Here is a 22,213-nt window from a genome sequence, read left to right on the forward strand (position 1 = left end):
TTCAGTTACGCTTGAGCTTATTGTAATCAAAATATACTTGTTTCAAACAATTTTCATTAAGCTCACTCCTTAGCTAATTATATTTTAGGCTGATAAAAAATAAGTTGAATTAGTTAAACTGTTACATAAAATAATGTAGCTCTTCAGTTTTGGCCATTTCTGGAAAGCAAAATGTGTTCCCTTGGGGTTCTGTAAAGCTATATTTGATTGTGTTTATAGCATCTTACAGGCCAGGAATATAATTTCCCCCCCTTTTTGCAACAATTTTTTGTTGTAAGTCACATCTATCTGGGAAAGGAAATAAAATGTTGACTGTTATAGAAACTGACTTTTGTTGGTAGGACTGTGTTGAGTAAACCTAGAAATAATAATCAAGAGCACAAGCATAATTCCTACTTTATTTTTAAAGAAAAGGTTTTGTATCTAAAGTTTTTCTTTACAATGTTTGTGAGTTTTACATTATGTACACTTTTGTGCAGTGAAGTGCATCTGACATACTATGTAATTTATTTTTTAATGTTATTTCAGTCTACATCTTCCTCTCATTTCACCTCTGGGTGTTATGGTGAGTCTGAGAGAACTCAGGGAGCATATCCAAGACTGCATAGCCAGCAGCAAGATAGTGATTCAAAGAGACCTAAACTATCTTATACGTCTACCTCTTCTGTGAGAAGTAATGGCTTGACTGCCTTTTCAGGTAAGAGGTTGATTGCTTGAGCTGAGTTACATCAAAATTGTCTGAGTAGTAAGATCAGGTTTTACCAAGTTTTAAAACATTTGCTTCAAATATTATGCTTATATCTTTCTTAATTAATGAAAATTTATGCCTGTCTGAGGAGTATTTTCACAATGATATCAGTGTTCAAAGTTCCAACTATGCTGTTTACGTGGTCTTTTGAAAGTCCAGTTGTACTCATGTCATTTCAGAATTGTTACCTGTACCTATTCCATTTGTGGTCAGGCTGAACTTCATGGCTCAGACATACCTTCATTGGTTGAGATTTCAGTAAAAGAATGAGTGCAGCTGCTCTTATTTCATGAGTCAAATGGTGTTGATACATCAATGTGTGCCAGGGACACCAGAAAGGAAATCTTTACCATACTTAGCAATATGTTCAAGCACAGTGTCATGGCTGGTTAGAGCACTGTTGTTAGGGGTTGGGGAAGAAAACATTCCTTTTTTAGCAGGGCCTCACTTCATTCTCTAGTTCCTGGCTAAAGAAACATTCTACACTAAGAGCTCTTTCAGGAAAACCTGAGATTTTCATTGAAGCTGTGGGTAAGTTCGTGAAACATGGATAGACAGAATTTATGCAATATGCCAACAGAAGTCTAAAGCTCAGGAAGTAACAGTCAAAACTTTACACTGAAAATATTTCTAAACCATTTTGATACAGATCACTAAATTAATTCAGATTACCCTTGTGAGTATGGATTAATGGGTTTTTTAATAGCCCCTTATGGAATTGCATAGACATCCAAAATATAATAAATATAATAAAATTAATAAATTCTTGCTCAAACCTCAGTATTATTGATACTTTCTTACTCTGTTAATGAAACGACAACCATTAACATTTCTCATTATGGTATAGGACTGTTTATCTTTCTATTTCTACATTGGTTGGTTGTCACACTGACGAATAATGAGTGCTTAAATTTGTTTTTCTGAGTTAGCAATGAAATGATATCAAGGTGAATTTTTCAGAGCCATTGAAGAGGATTCTTTTGTAACTAGAGTTTTATCCACAGGTGATGTGTATACTGCTTGCTATGCAGTTGTTGGAGCTGTTAAAAAAAACAAGATCCATTTTTACGCTGAAGGACAGTGGTACTCATTGTTTTTTAAGTTGTGTCTAAACTGCATTTAAGCTTCATCAGCTGTTTTTATGAGAAATGAAATTTCATTTAAGTAGTGTCAAGTAGAACGGCAGCATTTGCTAAGTCTCAAGCTGCTGTTTTGCTATAATGTGAAACCTTTTTAAAAACTAGCTACCATTAGGAAGCAGGATGCTGCTTCTTTTCCTCTTCTGTAAGAGTGTTAATGGGTCTGACTCTTTTTGTTTGATGTAGCTTTCAGAGCCAACTTTCTGCAAGATGAAGTAAGTGCCTGCATCAGCAGAGTGCACTTATTTTTATGTTGGCAGCTGGGTCCTAGTGGTAATGGTCAGCCTAGCGGTAATGTTAAACTTGCCCTTGATATGAATAACGAAAATGTCTGCGTAAGTGCCAGTTTTAATGGATTTTTAGATTATTACAAAAACAGGGGATTTATTTACTTTTTCTTTCTAGATTCCTCATGGAGATGCAGTAGGATTCCTAGATCTTCATCTGTAATGCTTGGCTCCCTTGGAACTGATCTCATGAGAGAGCGAACACAGTTAGAAAGAACAACAGATCTGTCTGTTAATAACCTGGTGGATCCCAGCTATGGAAACAGTGACTTTTCACCTTCAACATGTATGTTTCGTCTAACTTGAAAGCTCATAAACCTACAGTTTGTATAGCTTTTAGTTTCTTAACATGTTCATAGGATCACAGAATGATTTCGTTTGGAAGGCACCTTTTGTTCCACCTCCTCCAATGGGCAGGGACACTTTCCACTATCCCAGCTTGTTTCAAGCCCCATCCAACGTGGTCTTGAACACTTCCAGGGACGGAGCATCCAAAACTTCACTGAGCGTGTTCCTTTAATGTTTTATTCAAAACACGAACACAAAATAGATTTTAAAGTATCCTTTTAAATAAATTTGGTTGGCCACTTTCCATGCATTGACCGAACCATTGAAGGGTATATGAATGGTCTAGTTTGTAGATGCATTGTGGTGTTGGTGGTCGCCTCTGCAGCTCTGTGATTACTCAGTAAAGCACATTTCTTGTTTGTCTTAAAATCTCTTTGTATTTAAGTATGGGACCCAGGAAAGGTTTTTCTTAAAGGTGCATATTATCTCTTTTATTTTGGGTTCTCAAATGGTTGTTAGGGAAAACTACTAGACCACTGAAACTAAAAATGAATAAACACACACTTTACATGAGGTGAGAGGTTTGTCTTATGGCAACTGCTAGGACTAGTAAGGACTTCAGCACTGTAATTTTCGCTTTCTGTTCAGAGTGCTGTGACCTTCTAGAGCTGTCTCAGGGGAAGCTCACCATTAGTCTTGATCTGCAGCCTTTTGCAGATGCATTAGTTGTATTTTGTAATGCAGAAGTCAAGGAAAATGCCACATTCCTAAGTATAAAAGATAAGCAGAAAAATTAAAAACTACTTTCAGAATTTCTCCTGTAGCGTTGCCTTGACAGAAGAGTTTATTTTAATGTCATCATACTCCTAGCACTTTTTAGTAAGTGGACAGTTCAACCACTCTACCTGGTAGAGACTAATGGGAGAAATGGATTGGCGAGCAGCCTTGCTTTGTACTGTCTATGCTGCATTTCTAGCAGTAGTGCTGCTATTAAGTGCTATAAAAATAACTCCCAGCTGTGCTCCCTGATGTGTAATCAAAAGCATATGGTAGATGGTTGGCATCTGTGCAGATGTTTCGTTAGCTGGAATCTGCCAGATAAATAAAGCTCATCTTCAGCAGTAAATTATGATTGCAATGCAGAACCCATTAAAAGAAAGTCACCGAAACTGCAAAGATGAAAGTTTTTTAATTGAGACTACTTAGAGAGCTTCTGTTTCCTACCTTCATCTATCCATGCTTGTTCCTCCTTCGCCCTTTTCCCACCCACAACCACCCAGTGCAGCCGTTTGAGGAAGGAGAGTAGTCACCTCAGCTGCTTCATATGAACTACAGTTCATCTATGGTGGAATTCTTCTCAGTGTGTTGAGAGACTCAGACAGCATTTACAGAAGATGTGCTTGTAAGAATGATAGAGTGGTTTGGGTTGGAAAGGACCTTTAAAGTCCCCTAGTCCAATCCCCCTGCAGTGAGCGGGGGCCTCTTCATCTAGGACAGGTTGGCTAGAGCCCTGTTGAACCTGATCTTGATGTGTTTGAGCCCATCTTGTCATAGTATTTTTCTCTGCTTTTCTGCAACAGATCTTCAAGACAGACCTGCCTCTTCATACGCAGAGGGAGCAAGACCAAAAGAGAACTCATTAAGCACTTTGAGGCTGAATGCACCCATGAACCGCCAGTTGCCTTCTGATCATCAGCCATCTTTTTTCAGCAGAGACTCTAACGTGAGCTCTTCAAGATCCAGCTATTCTTCAAGACAAAGGAGAAATGAATTGGAATCTCCCCAGAGGAGTATGCAGCCAGCATTTTCTCTTACTGCCATTAGAGATGAAACCCCTTCCTCAAGTGGTTCCGAAAGGATTTTATCTTCTCAGAGGTCATTGAATGAGTCTGCAGCTGACAGTGAAGGGAGGCGCACAACCAGACAGCTGCTGTCTCGTTTAGCGTCTAGTATGTCGTCTACATTTTTCTCTCGAAGGTCTAGCCAAGATCCATTGCATACAAGATCATTAGGCCCTGAAGAGTCAACGGTGGTCCCAAGAGTTCAAGCTGCTGCTCTGTCAAGTAGTAATGGAGCTGCAGCTCCGGAGGTTCCAGGACTTCAGTCATCTGAAGCTTCTCAGGGGTTCAGTTTTCTTGGACGAAGATGGGGTTTATCGGGAGTTTCACAGAATCGCAACTCTGATTCTGATGGGGAAAGTTACAGACCAGACACTGAAAGTAGGAGCACAGGATCCTGGTTGTCATCTTCTTTGAGGAACAGATGTACGCCTCTCTTTTCCAGAAGAAGGAGAGAAGGAAGAGATGAATCCACAAGGATTGCTACCCCTGATACAACTGCTAGATCACAACATGTCTTTAGAAGGAGAGAGTCAGGTGAGGAGACCTCTCTTGAAGCATCAGATAGCCCTCCTCGGGCTTCTGTTAGCAGACCAACGCCTGCAGTATCTGTTATTTCTACAGCTACTGCCTCCCCACCAGATTCAGCCCCCAGTGGAAGAAGTTCGGGAATTCCGCCTGCTTCTCTCTTTCGCTTTGCAGTGCCTCCAACATTAGGAAGCAGTCTGTCTGACAATCTTATGATAACTGTAGATATTATTCCCTCTGGCTGGAATCAGTCTGATGGACAAGAAAGTGGCAAGTCTAAAATACCACCTTCAAGAGATCCAGAAAGACTCCAGAAAATTAAAGAAAGGTAAAGTTAGTATGTTCTTTTGCAACAGTAAAATGTACCTGTTTTAACCTGAGAGGACTTTCTGCAATAATGATTTTAAAAGAAAACTTTCCTTTAGAGGAGGTGGTAACTCAGTTGTATTCTCACTTTTGTCTTTAAAGAAACTTGTAATTCTCATGGCTTTAAGAACAGTTTGATAAGTGGAATTGTCATTATAAAAAGTTCTACATGAAATGTCACAGCATCTGTTGTTTTTCCATCCTATTCAGCCTGCTTTTAGAAGATTCTGAAGATGAAGAGGGTGACTTATGCAGAATCTGTCAGATGTCCTCTGCAAGTTCTGACAACCTTTTAATAGAGCCATGCAAATGCACTGGAAGTCTGCAGTATGTTCACCAGGAGTGCATGAAAAAATGGCTGCAGTCCAAGATAAATTCAGGTAAAGCAAAATCTAGACCAAGGTAGACTTCCAGTTATACAGGGAGGCTTATCAGAAGGATTGCACTTACTGAGGTATTTAGTTGAAAAGCAAGCAGTGGGGACAAATAGGAGTGTGGCACTTCCAGGCTTTTTGTGTTCTGTGCAGCTTCTCGTGAGAGTCGTTCCAAGAACTGTATTTCTTGCTTGGAGAACTGCATTTTTTGGGGTTGTCTACTAAGATGTTGGACGAAAGATAACATTGCAGAAGTGTAGCTTTAGAATTACTCTGCCACTTCAGTGGTACCACTTTGGGTGGCATTTGTTCCCCATCCTTCCTTATGGAAATGGTTATGCTTTTTTTCAAGACTTCTGTAGCTGAGCTAACTGTTAGCAGTGATAGGAATTTGAAAATCCAGAAATGATTTTGAATTGTAACTAAAGTATGTTAATTTTTTCTTAAAGATACTAACTCCTGTTCAAGGCATTTTAAAAATGCTTGTTCAAAAATGAATTCAAAGTGCATATATAATTCTTTAAGAAACACTTCAGATATTGCATGCTGTAGAAATATTTTTGTAACAGATTGATTGACCGGTTTAGAACTGTTATCTGCAGTATTCTTAAAAGTATGTGGCTTGATAGAAGACATTAAATACTTTATACTAAAGAAGGTACATGACATTTTTACTGACATTTTTACTCAGCACCAGGGGATACACATCACCGAAGGGATGTTTTAGAAGCCTCAGCCTGTAGAAGAAAATTTGAATTACGTAGCTATATATGAAGACATAAGTCCACTATCAACTTGCTTTGTTCATCTTGTTGCTTATGGAGGAGTCTGTTTTAGAGCTGGTACTTACGACAAAATGTTACTTAACAATTACTTTTTTTCTGGTATATTTATTGTTACTTTTGTGTGTATTTGGATTACACGGTAAAATTCAGAAAGCCCAAGAAGCAATTTTATGCCATACTTGCAGGAAGAGGCATATTGATGCCCAGAGTGAATGTGAAGCAAAGTAGGTGCAGCTGGATAGAGAATAAATGTTCTACAGTGTTTAAATTCTGACAGTAGCAGACGTTACTACATTCCTATTAGAGGCTTGCTTTTCTTCTAACCTTACTCTGCAGAATAAAGTCAAAAATTACATAGCGTTTTTAATGTTTATATCAGTGTGTTGTATGTTATAGATTGTTGAAACTTGATACTGAGTTTTCCCCTTGCCCGCCACCCCACCAGGTTCTTCTTTGGAAGCAGTGACAACTTGTGAATTGTGCAAAGAGAAGTTGAATCTCAATCTGGAAGACTTTGATGTTCATGAACTTTATAGGGCACATGCAAATGAACAAGTTAGTATATTTTACCTTATTTGGTAAGTGTTGCTTTTGTGCTGGGAGGGCAGTCTTTAGAGAAGCCAAATGCATCTCCATTTCAGAAGGACTGTTATGCATATAAAGTAATGTCAATGTGGAACAGATTTTTCTCCTCAATATTCCAACTACCACTGCCTTCCTGCTACACTTCCTGCAGCTGGGCTTTCAGTAAGTGTAATATGTCTCTTTCCTTAGTTGTGTATCTGTCGTCTAGCTTTGTAATCCAGTATCTCTGCCACATTAGGTGCAGTGTGAATTCTAGCATGATGAGATTGAATTTCACATTAAGTCAGGCATTGTTGTCACTTTTATCTGTTTTTGAACACAGTTTAGCAGTTGTTTTAAACATACAATTACAAATTTCTTTTGTTTCATTAGAGTGGTAGAAACTAACCTCTGTTCTAGCAGTTTCTAACTGCTCCTTCAAATAATTTCCTAACTTAAAAATAATCAAAGGCCCTCTTGTTATTTAAAATAGAATATCTTGTAACTACTGGATTGTGTAGTATTTAAGAAGAGTAAATGACACAAAGCTGGTATTTTTAATGAACTTTATTCAGAGGGTTTTTCCCTATTCTGTGGGTTGTAATCTGACAATATACAAAGACTAATGCTATTTGCTTACCTCAAATGTTTAAAGAAAATACCAAATGACATCAATTTTGGGGCAAAACATCAGCCTCTAATTTTTTAATTATTTAAAATAAGTTCTTACCCTAGTACTCGAATTCCAGTCAGTTGGGGAAGTCTCTGAAAAGTCTTCCTCAAGAATGGTAATCATCTTGTTTTAATGCTAGTGCTTATTGGTTGCTGTCACTGCACTTTAATAGAAATAAGAACTTTGATTTTTTTTCCTAAAGAATTGACTAAATTATCTGTTCAGCAGTAGCATTTTTAAAGTTTTTCTCTTATCTTAGCAGGTAAAAGAATTTCTCAAATATTTATAACATCATAACATTCTTAAAATATATTCCTTTATTTTGGCTTTCTGTAAAGCCTTCGGACCACAGAGAAGAAACCAGCAATACTGGATTTGTTTCCCCAAGTGATATAATACTCTGATTCGCACATTCTTTCCTCTGAACTAGTCATGCTGACAGAGATTTAATTTGTAGAACTCTATCTATTTTCAAGGATAACATGTTTGATTTGGGGTGGATGGGAAGGACCAGAAGTATAAATAGCTTTTTCAGCAACTTAAATTTTTTAGTATTACATTTTCCTAGTTCTTTTGGAACAACCAAAGATAAATCTGTAATGATTTCTTTAAAATCTAATTGTTGTTCTACTTGATTCATGTGTGCAGATGTATTACTGACATTCTGAATGTTTCTTTTGATCTCCTTTAAGGCAGATTATGAATTTATCAGCTCTGGTCTCTACCTTGTAGTGTTGTTACACTTATGCGAGCAGCGCTTTTCTGATATGTTAGGAACTGCAAATGAGGCCAGCACACGTGTCAGAGTAAGTATGCAGTGATTTTCTGGCAGGATTGCTCATACAGAGAGCTTGGAAGCAGATTGTTACCTTGAGTGACCTAGAAGATAGATAGCCAAGAAACACACTTTTAGAACAAATTTAGGTTTAAAATGGGCTGTGCTTGTCAGTGTGCCCTGTTGGATTGGAAACTGAAGGTACTACATAATTGCAGGTACTCTGCTACAGTATACTTTCTGTCGGGGTTGTTGGTAATTAACTGGTTAGCACTCAGCACACGGTATACATGTCGTCATGATTATTGTCAATTTATGCAAAACTGGAAGGTTAACTTCTCTCTGTGCTAAATGTGCAGTTAAGAATGCTGGACTACCTGATTTGTTTAATTTTTCTCATGCAAGTCTATATTGTAAATGTCTAGAACTTGTGCTTGTCTAGTGCACTACACTAGTGCTTGTCTGCCAGAGTACACCTAAATGTATACTTGAATATTAACATTCTGCAACAGCCCATAGATGTAGGGTGAGTTCTCTGGCATTAGTCCAAACTCTTTATTAGTTGCATTTGACTGCATTCTCGTCACTTGAAAGGTTTGGCTTAGGGATGTGTTAAGTACACCTTTAAACAGTAAGAGATCAGCATACAGAGTTCTTTCTGCACAGTCATTCACCCATAAAAAAGTTTGCTACATGTTTATTTGGTACTAGATAATTAATCGGTGCTCTTAGTCAACTGAGCTCCTGAAAAGCCAGTTATTTTTAGGTTTTTTCCTTACATACAAAGGAGTGACGCTGCATATGGGAATGGTTGACTGCTAGCAGGTAGTACATCTTTGGAAGAGGCAGGCCTGTGCTCTACCTAATCTCTTAATGTATTAGAGCAGTGCTCCCCTTTTCTCTACAGATTCAATGTACGGCTTGTATTCCATGCTCCAGTTTCTGTGGTACAAGTATAGAGATATGAAAGACACATGATATAATTGTAGCCAGCATCCAGCACAGATTGTTAGCTTGAGTGTATTGCAGATGTTTTTACTGGTTTCCCATCAGAGGAGGCGTTACATACGTCTGTGTGTGACGCTGCATTTTAAGCCAGTGAGAGCACCAATGCTGGTATTTTATATCAAGCGTATGAGTAAGCTGTGGAAACTCTTTTTGTCTTTGGTGTCAGTATCTGGGCTTTTAACTGAAGCAGTGATGCAGATTGGCAGTGACAAAAGAAAACTACTTGGCTGAGACCTTTTAATCATAGGAATTTTGGCTTTGGGTTTTGATACCATGTGTTTCTTACATCAAACTGCCACTGTTGCCCAATAGCAATTATGCTCTTAAGATCTTAATTATAAACAAGAACTTAAGTGTGTTTATGCATTTTTCCTGAACCACATTCATTCTGAGGGTTCTGTTTTGTCATATTAATCGTGAATTAAATGAAATGGATTTAACTAATGCAAGTCCTTACTGTGATTGTTTTTCTATATTACAGTTTCTAGGAATGGTTTTCATTAAACTGACACTTGTTTATGTTTGCTGCTTTCAAAATCGATATGTTCTACAGACTGTAGAACAGGAAGATGATGTCACAAGTTGCTACCACAGACATTTTGCAGCTGAAATAACTGTGCAATAGCAATTTGAGATCTAGTCTGTGGGGATTTATGTTAAATTTTGCATTTTTTTTGTAAGTTGGGCAAATGGGTTAGGTAACCAAGATCTGTCATGAAGCTTTGGAATGTAAAAAGTGAAGAAAAATTTGCTAACTTGTTGCAAATTTCTGCAGATAACTTTGCAACTTTTAAACTACTTTCTCTCTGCCTTGTTTCTAGTTTATTAACCTTGCAAGAACTCTTCAGGCACATATGGAAGATATTGAAAGTAGGTGCTTCCCCTCTTTCCCTCCCCTCCCATTAGATCAACAACTCAAAGCTAATGAGTACAATCCTCCTTGCCAAGATTCATAATACTGAACATAATGACTGAAAACCTTACTCAGCAGTGCTTTTTCCATCATGAGTAGAATTATTCTGAGGGGGAACCGATTAACCATGATTAACTTCTCAACAGCACAGAGTTGTTTAGACCACAGAAATGTTATCTGCAATTGATAACAAAATTCTTTAGTAGTTACAGTTTGGTTATTATAGTTCTGGTAATTCATAACTGCAGGATAAATGGTGATCTTCAGGTTGCTGCCTTTTACAAGAGAAAGTAGGAAAGAAAGTAGTATGAAAGAAACATTTAGAATTGAATTTTACTGCATTTAAATTAAACACTTGTGTTGCCAGTTGTCTTCCCTTTCTTTTTCTTGCCCTCTTCTCCCCTTTGTTTTTTCCATTCACATACACTTTTTGGTTGTGTGGGTTCCTTGATCGGATCTATCAGACCTCTTGAATGAAGTCTAAAGGTTGCCAGTTTTGGCAAAGGATTAGCCTACTTTTCATCTAATGGCTTTTTTTTAGCGTGTTTAGATTCAAAACGATATGCTGATACATCTAAATTTTTGGTAAATATACCTTGGAACTACTTCTGAGCATGTTGAATAGGCAGTAAAGGGGTAGTTGGTCTACCCTTTCTTTCCTAGTGTGCATGTGTCTGTCAACTGCGTATGGGTTTTCAGTGCACAGGATGCATTTGGAATATAAAGAAAGGGTGTGTGTGTGACAGAGGGAGTTCTGGTTCAAGGTGATTATTTCTGCATTGAGAGCGGTCAAAGGTGGACTTGAGTTATGATTCATTCCCAAGTTATGTGCATCCTTACTAGAGGAAAAATTAACGAGTGTCATTTAACTCCTTAGTTCAATCTATATTTGATTCAGCCTTTAACTTGCAGGTGAGGAATACTGAGTTCTAGATTTGTTACTGATGTGCTTCAGTTACATTTCTCTTCTAAGAACTGAAAAAGCAAGCTCTTCATTCTGTGTTCAGGGATGGAACAAGTTACTCCAGTATAAATACTTCCTTGCCTGCAGACCTTGCTTAAGAGGACACACTAAACTCCTGTTACAGAGAAGCTAACATTTTACAAACGTAATGTAGATGTGTGTAGACTTTTCTACCGTAGTTGGCAAGTGTGTATTTGTCTTTGGCTCACCTTGCAACGACAAAATCCTGTGCATACATGGGCTTTGTGCCCATCTTGCATATGCTGAAAGGACAGGAGTGGAGAGAGGAGCTCCTTCCAAGTAGGCCCAGGTTGCATTAAGCAATATATATATAAAATGTAAGAGTCTTTGTTTAGACTGCTGGATCATTCTAGGTATTTTCCTATCCAAATTGTTAACTTACTGTTAACTTACCATGAGTGCTGCTGTCATAGATTGAGTGTATCCTCCTCTGACTACTGCTGGAATTAGCCACCCTAAGCACTACATAAAAGTTGAATCTCTGGCACAATTAAGTTTTCTCCCTCTTATTTTGAGGAAGAAGAGTAGGAGGACACAGCATATTGTATGTTCTGTTGAGTTTTGATTTGAAAATGCTGTATTTTTATGACATGAGATGCATTTAAGAATTAAGTTATGTGATTACTCAAGGTCTGGGTGGGTATTACAGTCTGCTATTTAATATTATTAAATCACCTTTATTTCCTCTACTCATCCTAAAGTGCTTTAATTTCACACATTTTTGTCAAGGCTTCTGATTACACTGTATTGTTCCAACAGCTTCTGAAGATGACTCTGAAGACTGATGCTGGTAGAACTTTCATACTGCAAGAAACAAGCAGAATTGCTGCAGAAATGCTGAACTGGCAAGAGCAACATCAACATGCATTTGGTTTATTCCTCTCCTTAGTAAAATGCGCATTGAATATTACTGTAGTTTTTGAAGCATTGTTGAATTCAAAATCAACTGCAGCACAGTGGAGCTCAGTAGACTTGAGAACTACTCAGCATGTGTGCGGATTAGATACATAGAATGCAACTTCCCTTTTTAAATTATGAGGATGTTGTGCTTTGTTTTGGAAGACATCAGATTCTGAATATTTAAGGAAGCTCTATCTCCCTTTGTGTTTCCTTCTTACTGTAGTCAGACTTCTGGCTTTGTCTTACTGAGTTTTGCTCCTGTACTGGCACTAAGTGGTTATAGGGGGTTTCAGGGGGAGGGTGGGGATGCCCGTGTACTTAAATAGGTTTTGTTTGGGTGTTCTTAAATGCCTCTTTTGCTGCATCATATAACTGATAGCTTCCATTGTTAATGAATGAACAGGAGGATAAGCAAGATACTGTAGAGATTGTTTGGGTTTAGGCTTATTTGAAGATTATTATTTAACTCAAAAAGCAATAAGAACTTGCAGAGGTCTTTTAATACTTGGTGATGGCTTTTTTATGTACCAGTTTGGAAATCTGAGATTATATTTGATATCATGTGGCTGTTCCATTATGGAATGTTACAGGTAAACTCTTGCATTTCAGCATTCCTGGCAGATATGCAACTTGACAAAAGACCTCTGGTTGTTTAGTTTAATCAGACTTTTTAGATCCCACCTTCACTGTTCAAAGCACCAGTTATCAATGTGTTTTCTAGTGTTGTCATTTCTTTATAAATAAAGACGAAAGAGGTATGCATCTCTACTGGTATTGTCCATTTCATTTAAGTGTGGATATCTACCAGAACTTATGCTTGAAAACATAGAAAGCTGGAGTCTGTGGGATATCTTCACTAATGTTTCTAAATTCTTACCCACGTATTTAAGATCGTTCTGACCATTTTGGATTTAAATGCTTTCTATAAATGGTGGTACAATAAATTTTTAAACATGTATTGGAATTGTATTTCCTACAGATGTGTTAGTTTTGTAATTGCCTCAGTAACAATGTATCGGCAAAGAGTGCAGTATGTTGAAATGCCTTGAGTTTTAGTTTATTGTTGCAGTACGTAAAACTAACCTCCTGCAGGGGAAAGGATGTGCCTTGCCAGCTGAAATGAGCTCGTGATTTGTAGAGTTAACTTTGCTAGCATTACATGAGTTGGCCTGTCATCTGTAAGATTTGAAAGAAAATGGAATGCTAAGGAAATTGCATATTTCTATGCCCATTCTGGTAACTTTAGGCATTTGGTGCCAACACTTACAAGTATTATTCAGTAATTAGCTGAAATACAGCTAGTTCCGGGACATTCGTCTGAAAAGTGAAGGTCCAGGCATATGTGAAGATGTTTCTAACTCATTTCTGAAGAAGGTGAATCAAAGTTTATAATAACTGTTAAATCCTTGCTGAGTTTAGATGGTACCGCTTAATAAAATGTCATGCAGTGAAGCAGTCAGTATTTTATATGCACTCTATACATTTAGGGTTGCAAGCATGGGTTCTGATACCCTAATAAATTGATGACTTGAAGGATATTTTAAAAAATTTTTCCTCCGTCTCTGTAACAAACACCATTCCACGAAGGTGAGCAATAGAAGGAGCTCCATGTACAAATGCAGTTGAAGTGATATGTAAGTTCGATGTTCTACAGCCTTGTTGAGCTTCAGTGCAAATGAAAGAGTGACATGGGGGGAATGCCACAGTGGAATTGATGAAGAGTAGAGGGTCTGAATGCACCAGTTGGGAAAAATGCTGCCACCAGACCCAGCTGCCTTCTCAGAGGAGAGCTGCCTTGCAGCCCTGATGCCCCACAGCTTTAGATGGGCAGAGCCTGGGAGCAGCCAGGTTAGTTGTCACCTATGTAGCTGTGCTGTGAGATCTCTGTCTGTGGGCGCACTGTCTGTGCAAGCTCTTGTGGGTCCATGCAGGTGGATTTTTGTTAGCACACTATATGTGTGTCCATGCAGGTGTCTGTGCAAACATGAATTTTGTCTTGTCCGCACCTACATGTGCTGGGTTTGTTCCCAGGGTTTCAAGACTTAAGGAATAACTGGGTTATTGCTGGTTCTAGCAATTCATAGGCATACCTGATCCTCAGTGGTGGGCCTAGATCTCCCTAATGAGGCCAGTGATGACAGATCCATGCGTGAATGGGAACAAGCTGCAGAATTGAGTGCCTCATCCCATCTTGGGCCAGTTAAGAGCTGTGAGGTTGACAGGATACAAAGGTGTTTTCCGTGCCACCGTGAGTATTTAGGGCTGTGGCTCCTGCAGAGCTCCTTGGTGCTCTGCTTGATGCGCTCCAGGACGTCCATCCTGGGTTCCTGTGTTGGGGGTGAGAAGGGAGAGCACATTTTTCCACGTTACTGGAAATTCTGACTTGTGCTACTGTGTGTGCAGTAGCCTTTTGTTCTGTGCCACCCTCACCTTCCAGGCTGTTTGCACTGCACTGACCTGCCTTGTTTGACACGTCCATCTTGTGCATTGCTGCGCTCCCCCCAAACCTGAGCACGGGCTGGGCTCCTCTGCTTCTTAGCACTGCAAATAAGGCTGCACATGTGCAGCACAGAGCATCCCACCCGTGCACACGAACTCAGCAGCGCCGTGGAAGCGCAATTAAAAAGGACTAATAAAACTCCTTAAACATAAAAACACCCAGCAAAAAAAGCGTGCACATAAGCGGCAGGACTCAAAAAAGCAAAGGGACGAGCGACGACTCGGAGAGCGGCGCACGCGCAAGACAGTGAGTTACTGCGCGTGCGCAGCAGGAGCGGTGTCGTGTGGCGCGGAGGCTGCGTATGGGGCTGCTCGCTGCCTCCGCCTGCTGGCTGACAGGAGGTGCTGCAGCCCCGGGGACAGGCTGCAGCGCGCGCGGCGCCGGATGGCGCTGACTGCAGAGAGCCGCCCGCGCGGGGAGCGGCCGCACTGCGCGCGCGGGGAGCGGCCGCACTGCGCACGCGCGGAGCGGGAGCGCCGCCGCCTCGCGCTGTAACAAACGTGCCCTACCGCAGCCGGGACCTCACGCCTTCCCTGGGCGCTGTAACAAACGTGCCGTACCGCAGCCGGGACCTCACGCCTTCCCTGGGCGCTGTAACAAACGTCCCCTACCGCAGCCGGGACCTCACGCGTTCCCTGGGCGCTGTAACAAACGTCCCCTACCGCAGCCGGGACCTCACGCCTTCCCTGGGCGCTGTAACAAACGTCCCCTACCGCAGCCGGGACCTCACGCCTTCCCTGGGCGCTGTAACAAACGTGCCGTACCGCAGCCGGGACTGATGGCACAGAAGGGAGGTGATGGAGGACAGCACAGCAGGCACCCTGCCCTCCATCTAGGTGTGAAGAAGGCAGGGCTGGGAACTGTCAGCAACATCCCACCAGTTCTGGCTCATGGTGCCACCCTGAAGGGTTTCCCCTGCCTTTGGGCAGTCCCAGCTGCTGCAGCTCACTTGACAGAGACTCACTGTCTATGCTGTGCTTGGCTGCACTGGAGATGAAGCCGAGGACAGCAATGGTTACCTTCACATCCCCTGACTGCAGATGGGAGGGAGGGCGAGCTCTGTCACCTTGGGAAGGCATGTGCAAACTCATTGCTGCCCATCTCTGGAGCATGGCTCCATCGGGGGATCGTGGTAAGGACAGCAGTGCTCACCTAACTTTGCACCTGAGGTCAGCTTCAGGATCTTGTCATACTGTGGGAGAGCAGAGCTTCACAGTAAACACCAGCTAACACACTCACTAGCAGTGTTAACAGTAACAATTCTTACCTAAATATTAATACTAATAACGCTTACTGTGCATATTAATACTAGTAGAGGCGAGTAGTGTTCTTAACGCTGAGGCTTACATGAAGAACACAAAATTAATTAATGCTGCTGACTATGCTATTGTAGTGTTGAAATACTTGGCCTCCACTGTGGTAGCTCCACACTTAGCCCAATGGCCTCCCCCAGCAGGTCCCACAGCACCTGGATGCAGATCAGCTTAAGCTTCACTGATGTGATAAAGAGTTCACTCTTTAAAATTTTAAAAAGTTTAATAAAGGATAAAAGCACAAAATAATCCAGCACTAGGGTGCTTTTGGTGCATGGCCAAAGAGCACAGAGGTAGCTTACAAACATGTTCCCTATATACGGTTACATGCATATTCATCAATTTATACAATATTCAAACATTCATTTGAGTTTTTGATGTTCAGGAACTCTCTTGTTTCATTTCAACCTCTGACTTGTCTGCAGAACACTCTGTAAATTAGGTCTACATATTTTATTTCTTCCTGTTTTTTTATCCTGGTGCTTCACATTCCCTGATAATGCCGATACAGTCAATAAATCCTTCCTGGATGCTTAAGATCTGTTTTTGTCACTGTTACCTTATCACTTGGAAAATCCAGTCTGTAGATACAAGAAACAGAATAATTGCTTTATATCATTTTCTGAGTTAGTTACATAGAAGTACTTTAGTTTTTATTTTAACATCTTGCTAAAGCCTACGATATATTTATCACACTACTATCCATATGAAATATACAGTGCATACATAAACTGGCATATTATACTATACAAAGCAGTTAAAAGTATGTATAAGTTGTACCATATCGAAATACTTGTGATGCAAAAAGCGAATCTATGAACGTGAAAACCAATATTGTTTTATCACCTATAACAACCGACGACTGTGGGGGAGAAGGAGGGTGAGCAGCGGGTCCGCAGCAGGCGGAGGGCGGGCAGGGGGACGCGGGCACTTAACTGTTTTGGCCAGCGTGCTGATCTCGGCCAGTCGGGGCAGGCCAAGTCCCACAGAAGCGGAAGCACTGCGGGGGAAGAGGCGTCCAGAGTCCGCAGCGGGCACTGCACGCACCCCCGGCCCCCCCCCCCCCTTCCCCCCCCATACCATGTCGCCGCCGCTCCCCGGTCCGCTCTGCTGCCGCAGAGTCCGCCTCTGCGAGCCGCAAGCACTCCCGACCTACGTCCCTCCCCGCCCCGAGTGCCGATGGGGCGCTCCGGTCGGGGCTCTGCGGGGGTCTTTTCGCCGGGACCTGGACACGAGAGAGGGCCGGAGAAGGGGACGGGGGGCGGGTCTCGCGAGCGGGACCCAGGGCGCCCGCGGGCCCTTCGAGCAGCCCGGGCTCCGCCCCACGCTCCCACGGGCCGCAGCCTCACGGCTCCCAAGCCTGCCAATCCCAGCCCGCCTTTCTCCGCCCCGTCCAATCACAGCCGCCCTTTCAATGCGGGGGCGGTCCCGCCAATCGCAGCCCGCTCAGTCGCGGCTCGGCCCCTCAGCCCGGCGCCGCTCCGCCGCCACCGGCCGCACTCCGCCCCTGCCGCCACTTGCCGCTTTGGGAGCCGGCAGAGCTGCGTCCCCGCTGCCGCAGCCTCGGCAGGCGCTGTTGGGGCCGGAAAGGGCGGGCGGGAGCTTCCCGTTCAGGTCCTGGCCGGGATTTCTCCCAGGGAAACGGGCAGACGGCGGGGAGCGGGCGGACTCGGCCCCTGCAATGGCGGCGGCGGGAGCAGGGCTTGAGGGGACCGGGATGGGAAGGGGGGGGGGGGGGGGGGGGGGGCGCGCGCGGAGCCGAGCGCGGCGGGAGCGGGCGGGCTGGGATTGGTCGGGCCGGCGCTGCCTCGGGTTGTGATTGGCTGGGTGGTCCGGCTTGGGGCATAAATAGCGTGCGTTGAGGCGCTCCTGGCGTCAGTTCGGCGGCGGAGTCGGGAGGTGTGGAATGTGCGGGTGCGCGATCCGAGGAGCGCTGCTGCGCCGGGATGGGAACCCCGCGGCTGCTGATTCGGGGAGCGCCGGTGAGCACGGACGCGACTCCCGCGTCTGCCTTGCGCCGCTACTGGGGGAGCCGGCGGCTGGTGCGGGGGCTGGAGTTGTGCCGGGGGGACTGGCTGCTGTTACCGGGATCCGGGAAGGAGCTGTTTGCGGTGTCTGTATTTAATGTAACGTTCAGAATACCGGGAATAAAGCTGGTTTTTTTCTTTTTTCTTTATTCTTTTATTTGTAGTAAGAATGGTTTCTGCCTTTGTTGTATTATTTCATTACTCTGCTTATTTAATTCTATTTTATATTTTTTTGGTTTGGCTTTTTCTTTACTGGATACCTGATGTTAATTCAGTAAGGGTTGTGGGTATTGGGGCTGAAACACCGGTTGTGAGACCAGTGGAGAAATCAAGCCCCAGGGTGCGGAACAAGGAGCCAGGCCCAAAACAATAGGGAGTGGTGGAAATCCTGGGGCTGGATAAATGCCGTGGGAGAAGGGCACAGAGCTGCAGCGCAGGGCCTGCAGGACATGCCCAGAGTATCCCAGCCCCTGCCCTGTGGTACCAAGCAGAGGCTGGGGGTGTGGGGGCTCAGAGGGTTCCAGGGCCCAAGAACCAGCCCAAGGGCACCTTTTGGGATGGGGGACCAGGGGCCTGGCGGCTATTCCTAGCCCCTGGGGCTGCCTGAGGGAGGTGAGGGGCGTCTCTGGGCGGGTGCTGGGCTGAGACACAGTGGGAGGGGGAAGGTAGATGTTGGCCTTCAGGCCTCAAGTGTCCCCAAAGTCGGGATCCCATGAGGGAGGGTGGGTGGGACAGCTACTGGAGACATTGAAATGACAACAGTAACTGATTTGTGGCCTTATCAACAGCCCCAAACTGCAGTGACAAGCAGAAGCAGCTTTTAGCAGCAGGCAGTAGGAAGCTGAGGAGCTGGAGCTGAGGCAGAAGAGCTGGAGGAGACAGAAATATGGTAGGGTTTGGGGTACAACCCCTGTGGGGCTGGGATAGGGAATGTGGTGCTGGGGTGTGAACTGAATGGTCACAGCTGAAATTGCTGTAAGAGCGGCCACAGGGACTACAGAGTTATTGCTGCAGGAGGGGTTGTCGTGTTTGGGCTCAAGAACATAGGCTCAAGAGCTGAGCTGAAACCACACAGAGAGCTAGCGTTAAAACAAAGAGTCTGCCCTGAGAAGCAAAAGTAGCATTGTGTGGCACTGCTGGGAAGATGTTGAACAGAAAGTGAAACGAGAGCTGGCAGTGAAATAAAGCTTGTGGGACTGGAGCTGAAATCACTGGGGCCAGGGTAGGGACTGCAGTGCTGCAGCATCGATCACTGCTCAAAGGGGTACTTACGGTAGATCTAGAGAGTAACCATAAAATGGGACACAAAATGACGAGCTGGAGACAGAATAGTGACTGCTGGAACGGGGGTGAGGATGGTGTTTCTAGACTTGGAGGTGCAGCCTCAAAATTGGAGCCAAAGCCAAGGCCCTCATGTTTAAGCCGGGAGCAGTTTCACCTGACACAGCTGGAGAATTGAACAGCCGGAGCTCCAAGAACAGAGAAATAAAGCTTGTGGGTCAAGAGCTGAAATCACCAGGGATGGGAAAGGGGTCCTGTGGGGCGGCAGGTATGGGAACTGTACGGTTGACATGGGAACTGTAGGATTTGCGCCCTGAACTCACTGTAGGCCTGTGATAACTGCTACGGCTGAGTATTGTGACTGCAACTAGAACACAATGTGTGCAGTGGAAAACGGGGCGGAACTATTGCACAAGAAAATCATGACAATGCTGGGATATTCCCTGAGTCCGCGATGGCACTTCCAGGGATGGAGACAAAGTCACTCTGGGGCGGGCAAGTGCATGGCAAGGCTGGGATTGTGAATAAAAAGGGAAAAAGAAACGTAGCGCTGAGAACAAGGCTGTGGGCATCTGGTTGAAATGAGGCAGGGGCTGGCACAGTGACTGGGCATGGCTGGGTGGCAGCTGAAATCACACTGGGGCTGGGATATTGATGGTGGGGTGGGCTTACAGCCCCATGGGCAGGAGCTGAAGTGTTCCAGAGCTGGGGCCCAGACCAAGATGCTGCCCTTAGAAGCCGCAGAAGAGTGGAGCTGGAGCTGCAAGAACAGAGCTGCCTGTCAAATAAAGCTTGTGGGTCAAGAGCTGAAAGGGCTGAAATCACTGGGCATCAGGCTCTACTTATTGCACGGCTGGGACCGGGACAGCACAGGGGAACGAACCATAGGATCGGTACACAGACTCTAGCATTCTTGCGCCAAAATGACTCTAGGCCTGGGACATGGATGCAGGGGCTTGGTATTGGGACTGTAAGTAGACCAGGATGTGTGGAGGGGAAAAGTGGGCTGCAGAAGGTGCCTTACAAAACCGTCAATGCTGGGATAGTGCCTGGGTCTGTGATGGCACTTCTAGAGATGGAGCCGTAAAAACTGTGGGGCTGGGATTGTGGGTGGAAAGGGAAAAGAGCAAGATGCTGCCCTTTGAAGAGGAAGGAGCGCAGATCTGGAGCTGGAAGAACAGAGCTGGCAGTCAAATAAAGCTTGTGGGTCAAGAGCTGAAAGGGCTGAAATCGCTGGGCCTGAACCTGTCATTACTGCACGGCTGGGACCGGGATTGTACAGGGGAATGAACAGTAGGATCAGTACACAGACTCTAGCATTCTTGCGCCAAAATGACTCTAGGCCTGTGACATGGATGCAGGGGCAGGGTATTGGGACTGTAAGTAGAACAGGATGTGCGGAGGGGAAAAGGGGGCTGCAGCAATATGCCTAAATCCCCCGCCGATGCTGGGATAGTGCCTGGGTCTGTGATGGCACTTCCAGGGATGGAGACAAAGTCACTCTGGGGCTGGCAAGTGCATGGCAAGGCTAGGATTGTGCATGAAAAAGGGAAACAGAAATGCAGAGCTGAGAACAAGGCTGTGGGCATCTGATTGAAATGAGGCAGGGGCTGGCATAGTGGCTAGGGATTGCTGGGTGGCAGCTGAAATCACACTGAGGCTGGGATATTGATGGTGGGGTGGGCTTACAGCCCCATGGGCAGGAGCTGAAGTGTTCCAGAGCTGGGGCCCAGACCAAGATGCTGCACTTAGAAGCCGCAGGAGAGTGGAGATGGAGCTGCAAGAACAGAGCTGCCTGTCAAATAAAGCTTGTGGGTCAAGAGCTGAAAGGGCTGAAATCACTGGGCATCAGGCTCTACTTATTGCACGGCTGGGACCGGGACAGCACAGGGGAACGAACCATAGGATCGGTACACAGACTCTAGCATTCTTGCACCAAAATGCCTCTAGGCCTGGGACATGGATGCAGGGGCTTGGTATTGGGACTGTAAGTAGACCAGGATGTGTGGAGGGGAAAAGTGGGCTGCAGAAGGTGCCTTAAAAAACCGTCAATGCTGGGATAGTGCCTGGGTCTGTGATGGCACTTCTAGAGATGGAGCCGTAAAAACTGTGGGGCTGGGATTGTGGGTGGAAAGGGAAAAGAGCAAGATGCTGCCCTTTGAAGAGGAAGGAGCGCAGATCTGGAGCTGGAAGAACAGAGCTGGCAGTCAAATAAAGCTTGTGGGTCAAGAGCTGAAAGGGCTGAAATCACTGGGCATCAGGCTCTACTTATTGCACGGCTGGGACCGGGACAGCACAGGGGAACGAACCATAGGATCAGTACACAGACTCTAGCATTCTTGCGCCAAAATGCCTCTAGGCCTGTGACATGGATGCAGGGGCTTGGTATTGGGACTGTAAGTAGACCAGGATGTGTGGAGGGGAAAAGTGGGCTGCAGAAGGTGCCTTAAAAAACCGTCAATGCTGGGATAGTGCCTGGGTCTGTGATGGCACTTCTAGAGATGGAGCCGTAAAAACTGTGGGGCTGGGATTGTGGGTGGAAAGGGAAAAGAGCAAGATGCTGCCCTTTGAAGAGGAAGGAGCGCAGATCTGGAGCTGGAAGAACAGAGCTGGCAGTCAAATAAAGCTTGTGGGTCAAGAGCTGAAAGGGCTGAAATCACTGGGCATCAGGCTCTACTTATTGCACGGCTGGGACCGGGACAGCACAGGGGAATGAACCATAGGATCAGTACACAGACTCTAGCATTCTTGCGCCAAAATGACTCTAGGCCTGTGACATGGATGCAGGGGTTTGGTATTGGGACTGTAAGTAGAACAGGATGTGCGGAGGGGAAAATGGGGCTGCAGCAATATGCCTAAATCCCCCGCCGATGCTGGGATAGTGCCTGGGTCTGTGATGGCACTTCCAGGGCTGGAGACAA

At 44.3% G+C, this 22,213-nt stretch overlaps 1 protein-coding gene and 2 long non-coding RNA genes across 7 annotated transcripts in view; 1 reads left to right on the forward strand and 2 right to left on the reverse strand.

Annotated features, from left to right (window-relative positions):
- The window catches only part of MARCHF7 (membrane associated ring-CH-type finger 7), a 24,737-nt gene extending 11,804 nt beyond the window's left edge, over nucleotides 1-12,933 (forward strand). For 3 of the 5 annotated variants that reach the window (XM_064435464.1, XM_064435462.1, XM_064435463.1), the window contains exons 4-10: nucleotides 529-697; nucleotides 2,293-2,460; nucleotides 4,043-5,156; nucleotides 5,405-5,574; nucleotides 6,799-6,908; nucleotides 8,283-8,396; nucleotides 12,031-12,933. In XM_064435464.1, the coding sequence (XP_064291534.1) occupies nucleotides 529-697; nucleotides 2,293-2,460; nucleotides 4,043-5,156; nucleotides 5,405-5,574; nucleotides 6,799-6,908; nucleotides 8,283-8,396; nucleotides 12,031-12,282 (2,097 nt within the window). In that variant the 3' untranslated portion in view covers nucleotides 12,283-12,933. Of the gene's footprint in view, nucleotides 1-528; nucleotides 698-2,292; nucleotides 2,461-4,042; nucleotides 5,157-5,404; nucleotides 5,575-6,798; nucleotides 6,909-8,282; nucleotides 8,397-10,194; nucleotides 10,244-12,030 lie in introns of all 5 variants that reach the window. The other 2 variants (XM_064435466.1, XM_064435465.1) reach the window with 2 other exon arrangements.
- LOC135309309 (uncharacterized) lies at nucleotides 9,755-14,980 on the reverse strand. The gene is made up of 2 exons (XR_010369622.1): nucleotides 14,629-14,980; nucleotides 9,755-14,498 (listed from the first exon to the last, which is right to left on the reverse strand). It is a non-coding gene; the product is annotated as an uncharacterized LOC135309309 (long non-coding RNA).
- Nucleotides 14,981-16,188: 1,208 nt separating this feature from the next.
- On the reverse strand, nucleotides 16,189-17,058 carry LOC135309310 (uncharacterized). The gene is made up of 2 exons (XR_010369623.1): nucleotides 16,921-17,058; nucleotides 16,189-16,565 (listed from the first exon to the last, which is right to left on the reverse strand). It is a non-coding gene; the product is annotated as an uncharacterized LOC135309310 (long non-coding RNA).
- Nucleotides 17,059-22,213: the final 5,155 nt, after the last annotated feature.

The sequence above is a fragment of the Passer domesticus genome, chromosome 10 (assembly GCF_036417665.1).
Source record: "Passer domesticus isolate bPasDom1 chromosome 10, bPasDom1.hap1, whole genome shotgun sequence".
Lineage (NCBI taxonomy): Eukaryota > Metazoa > Chordata > Aves > Passeriformes > Passeridae > Passer > Passer domesticus.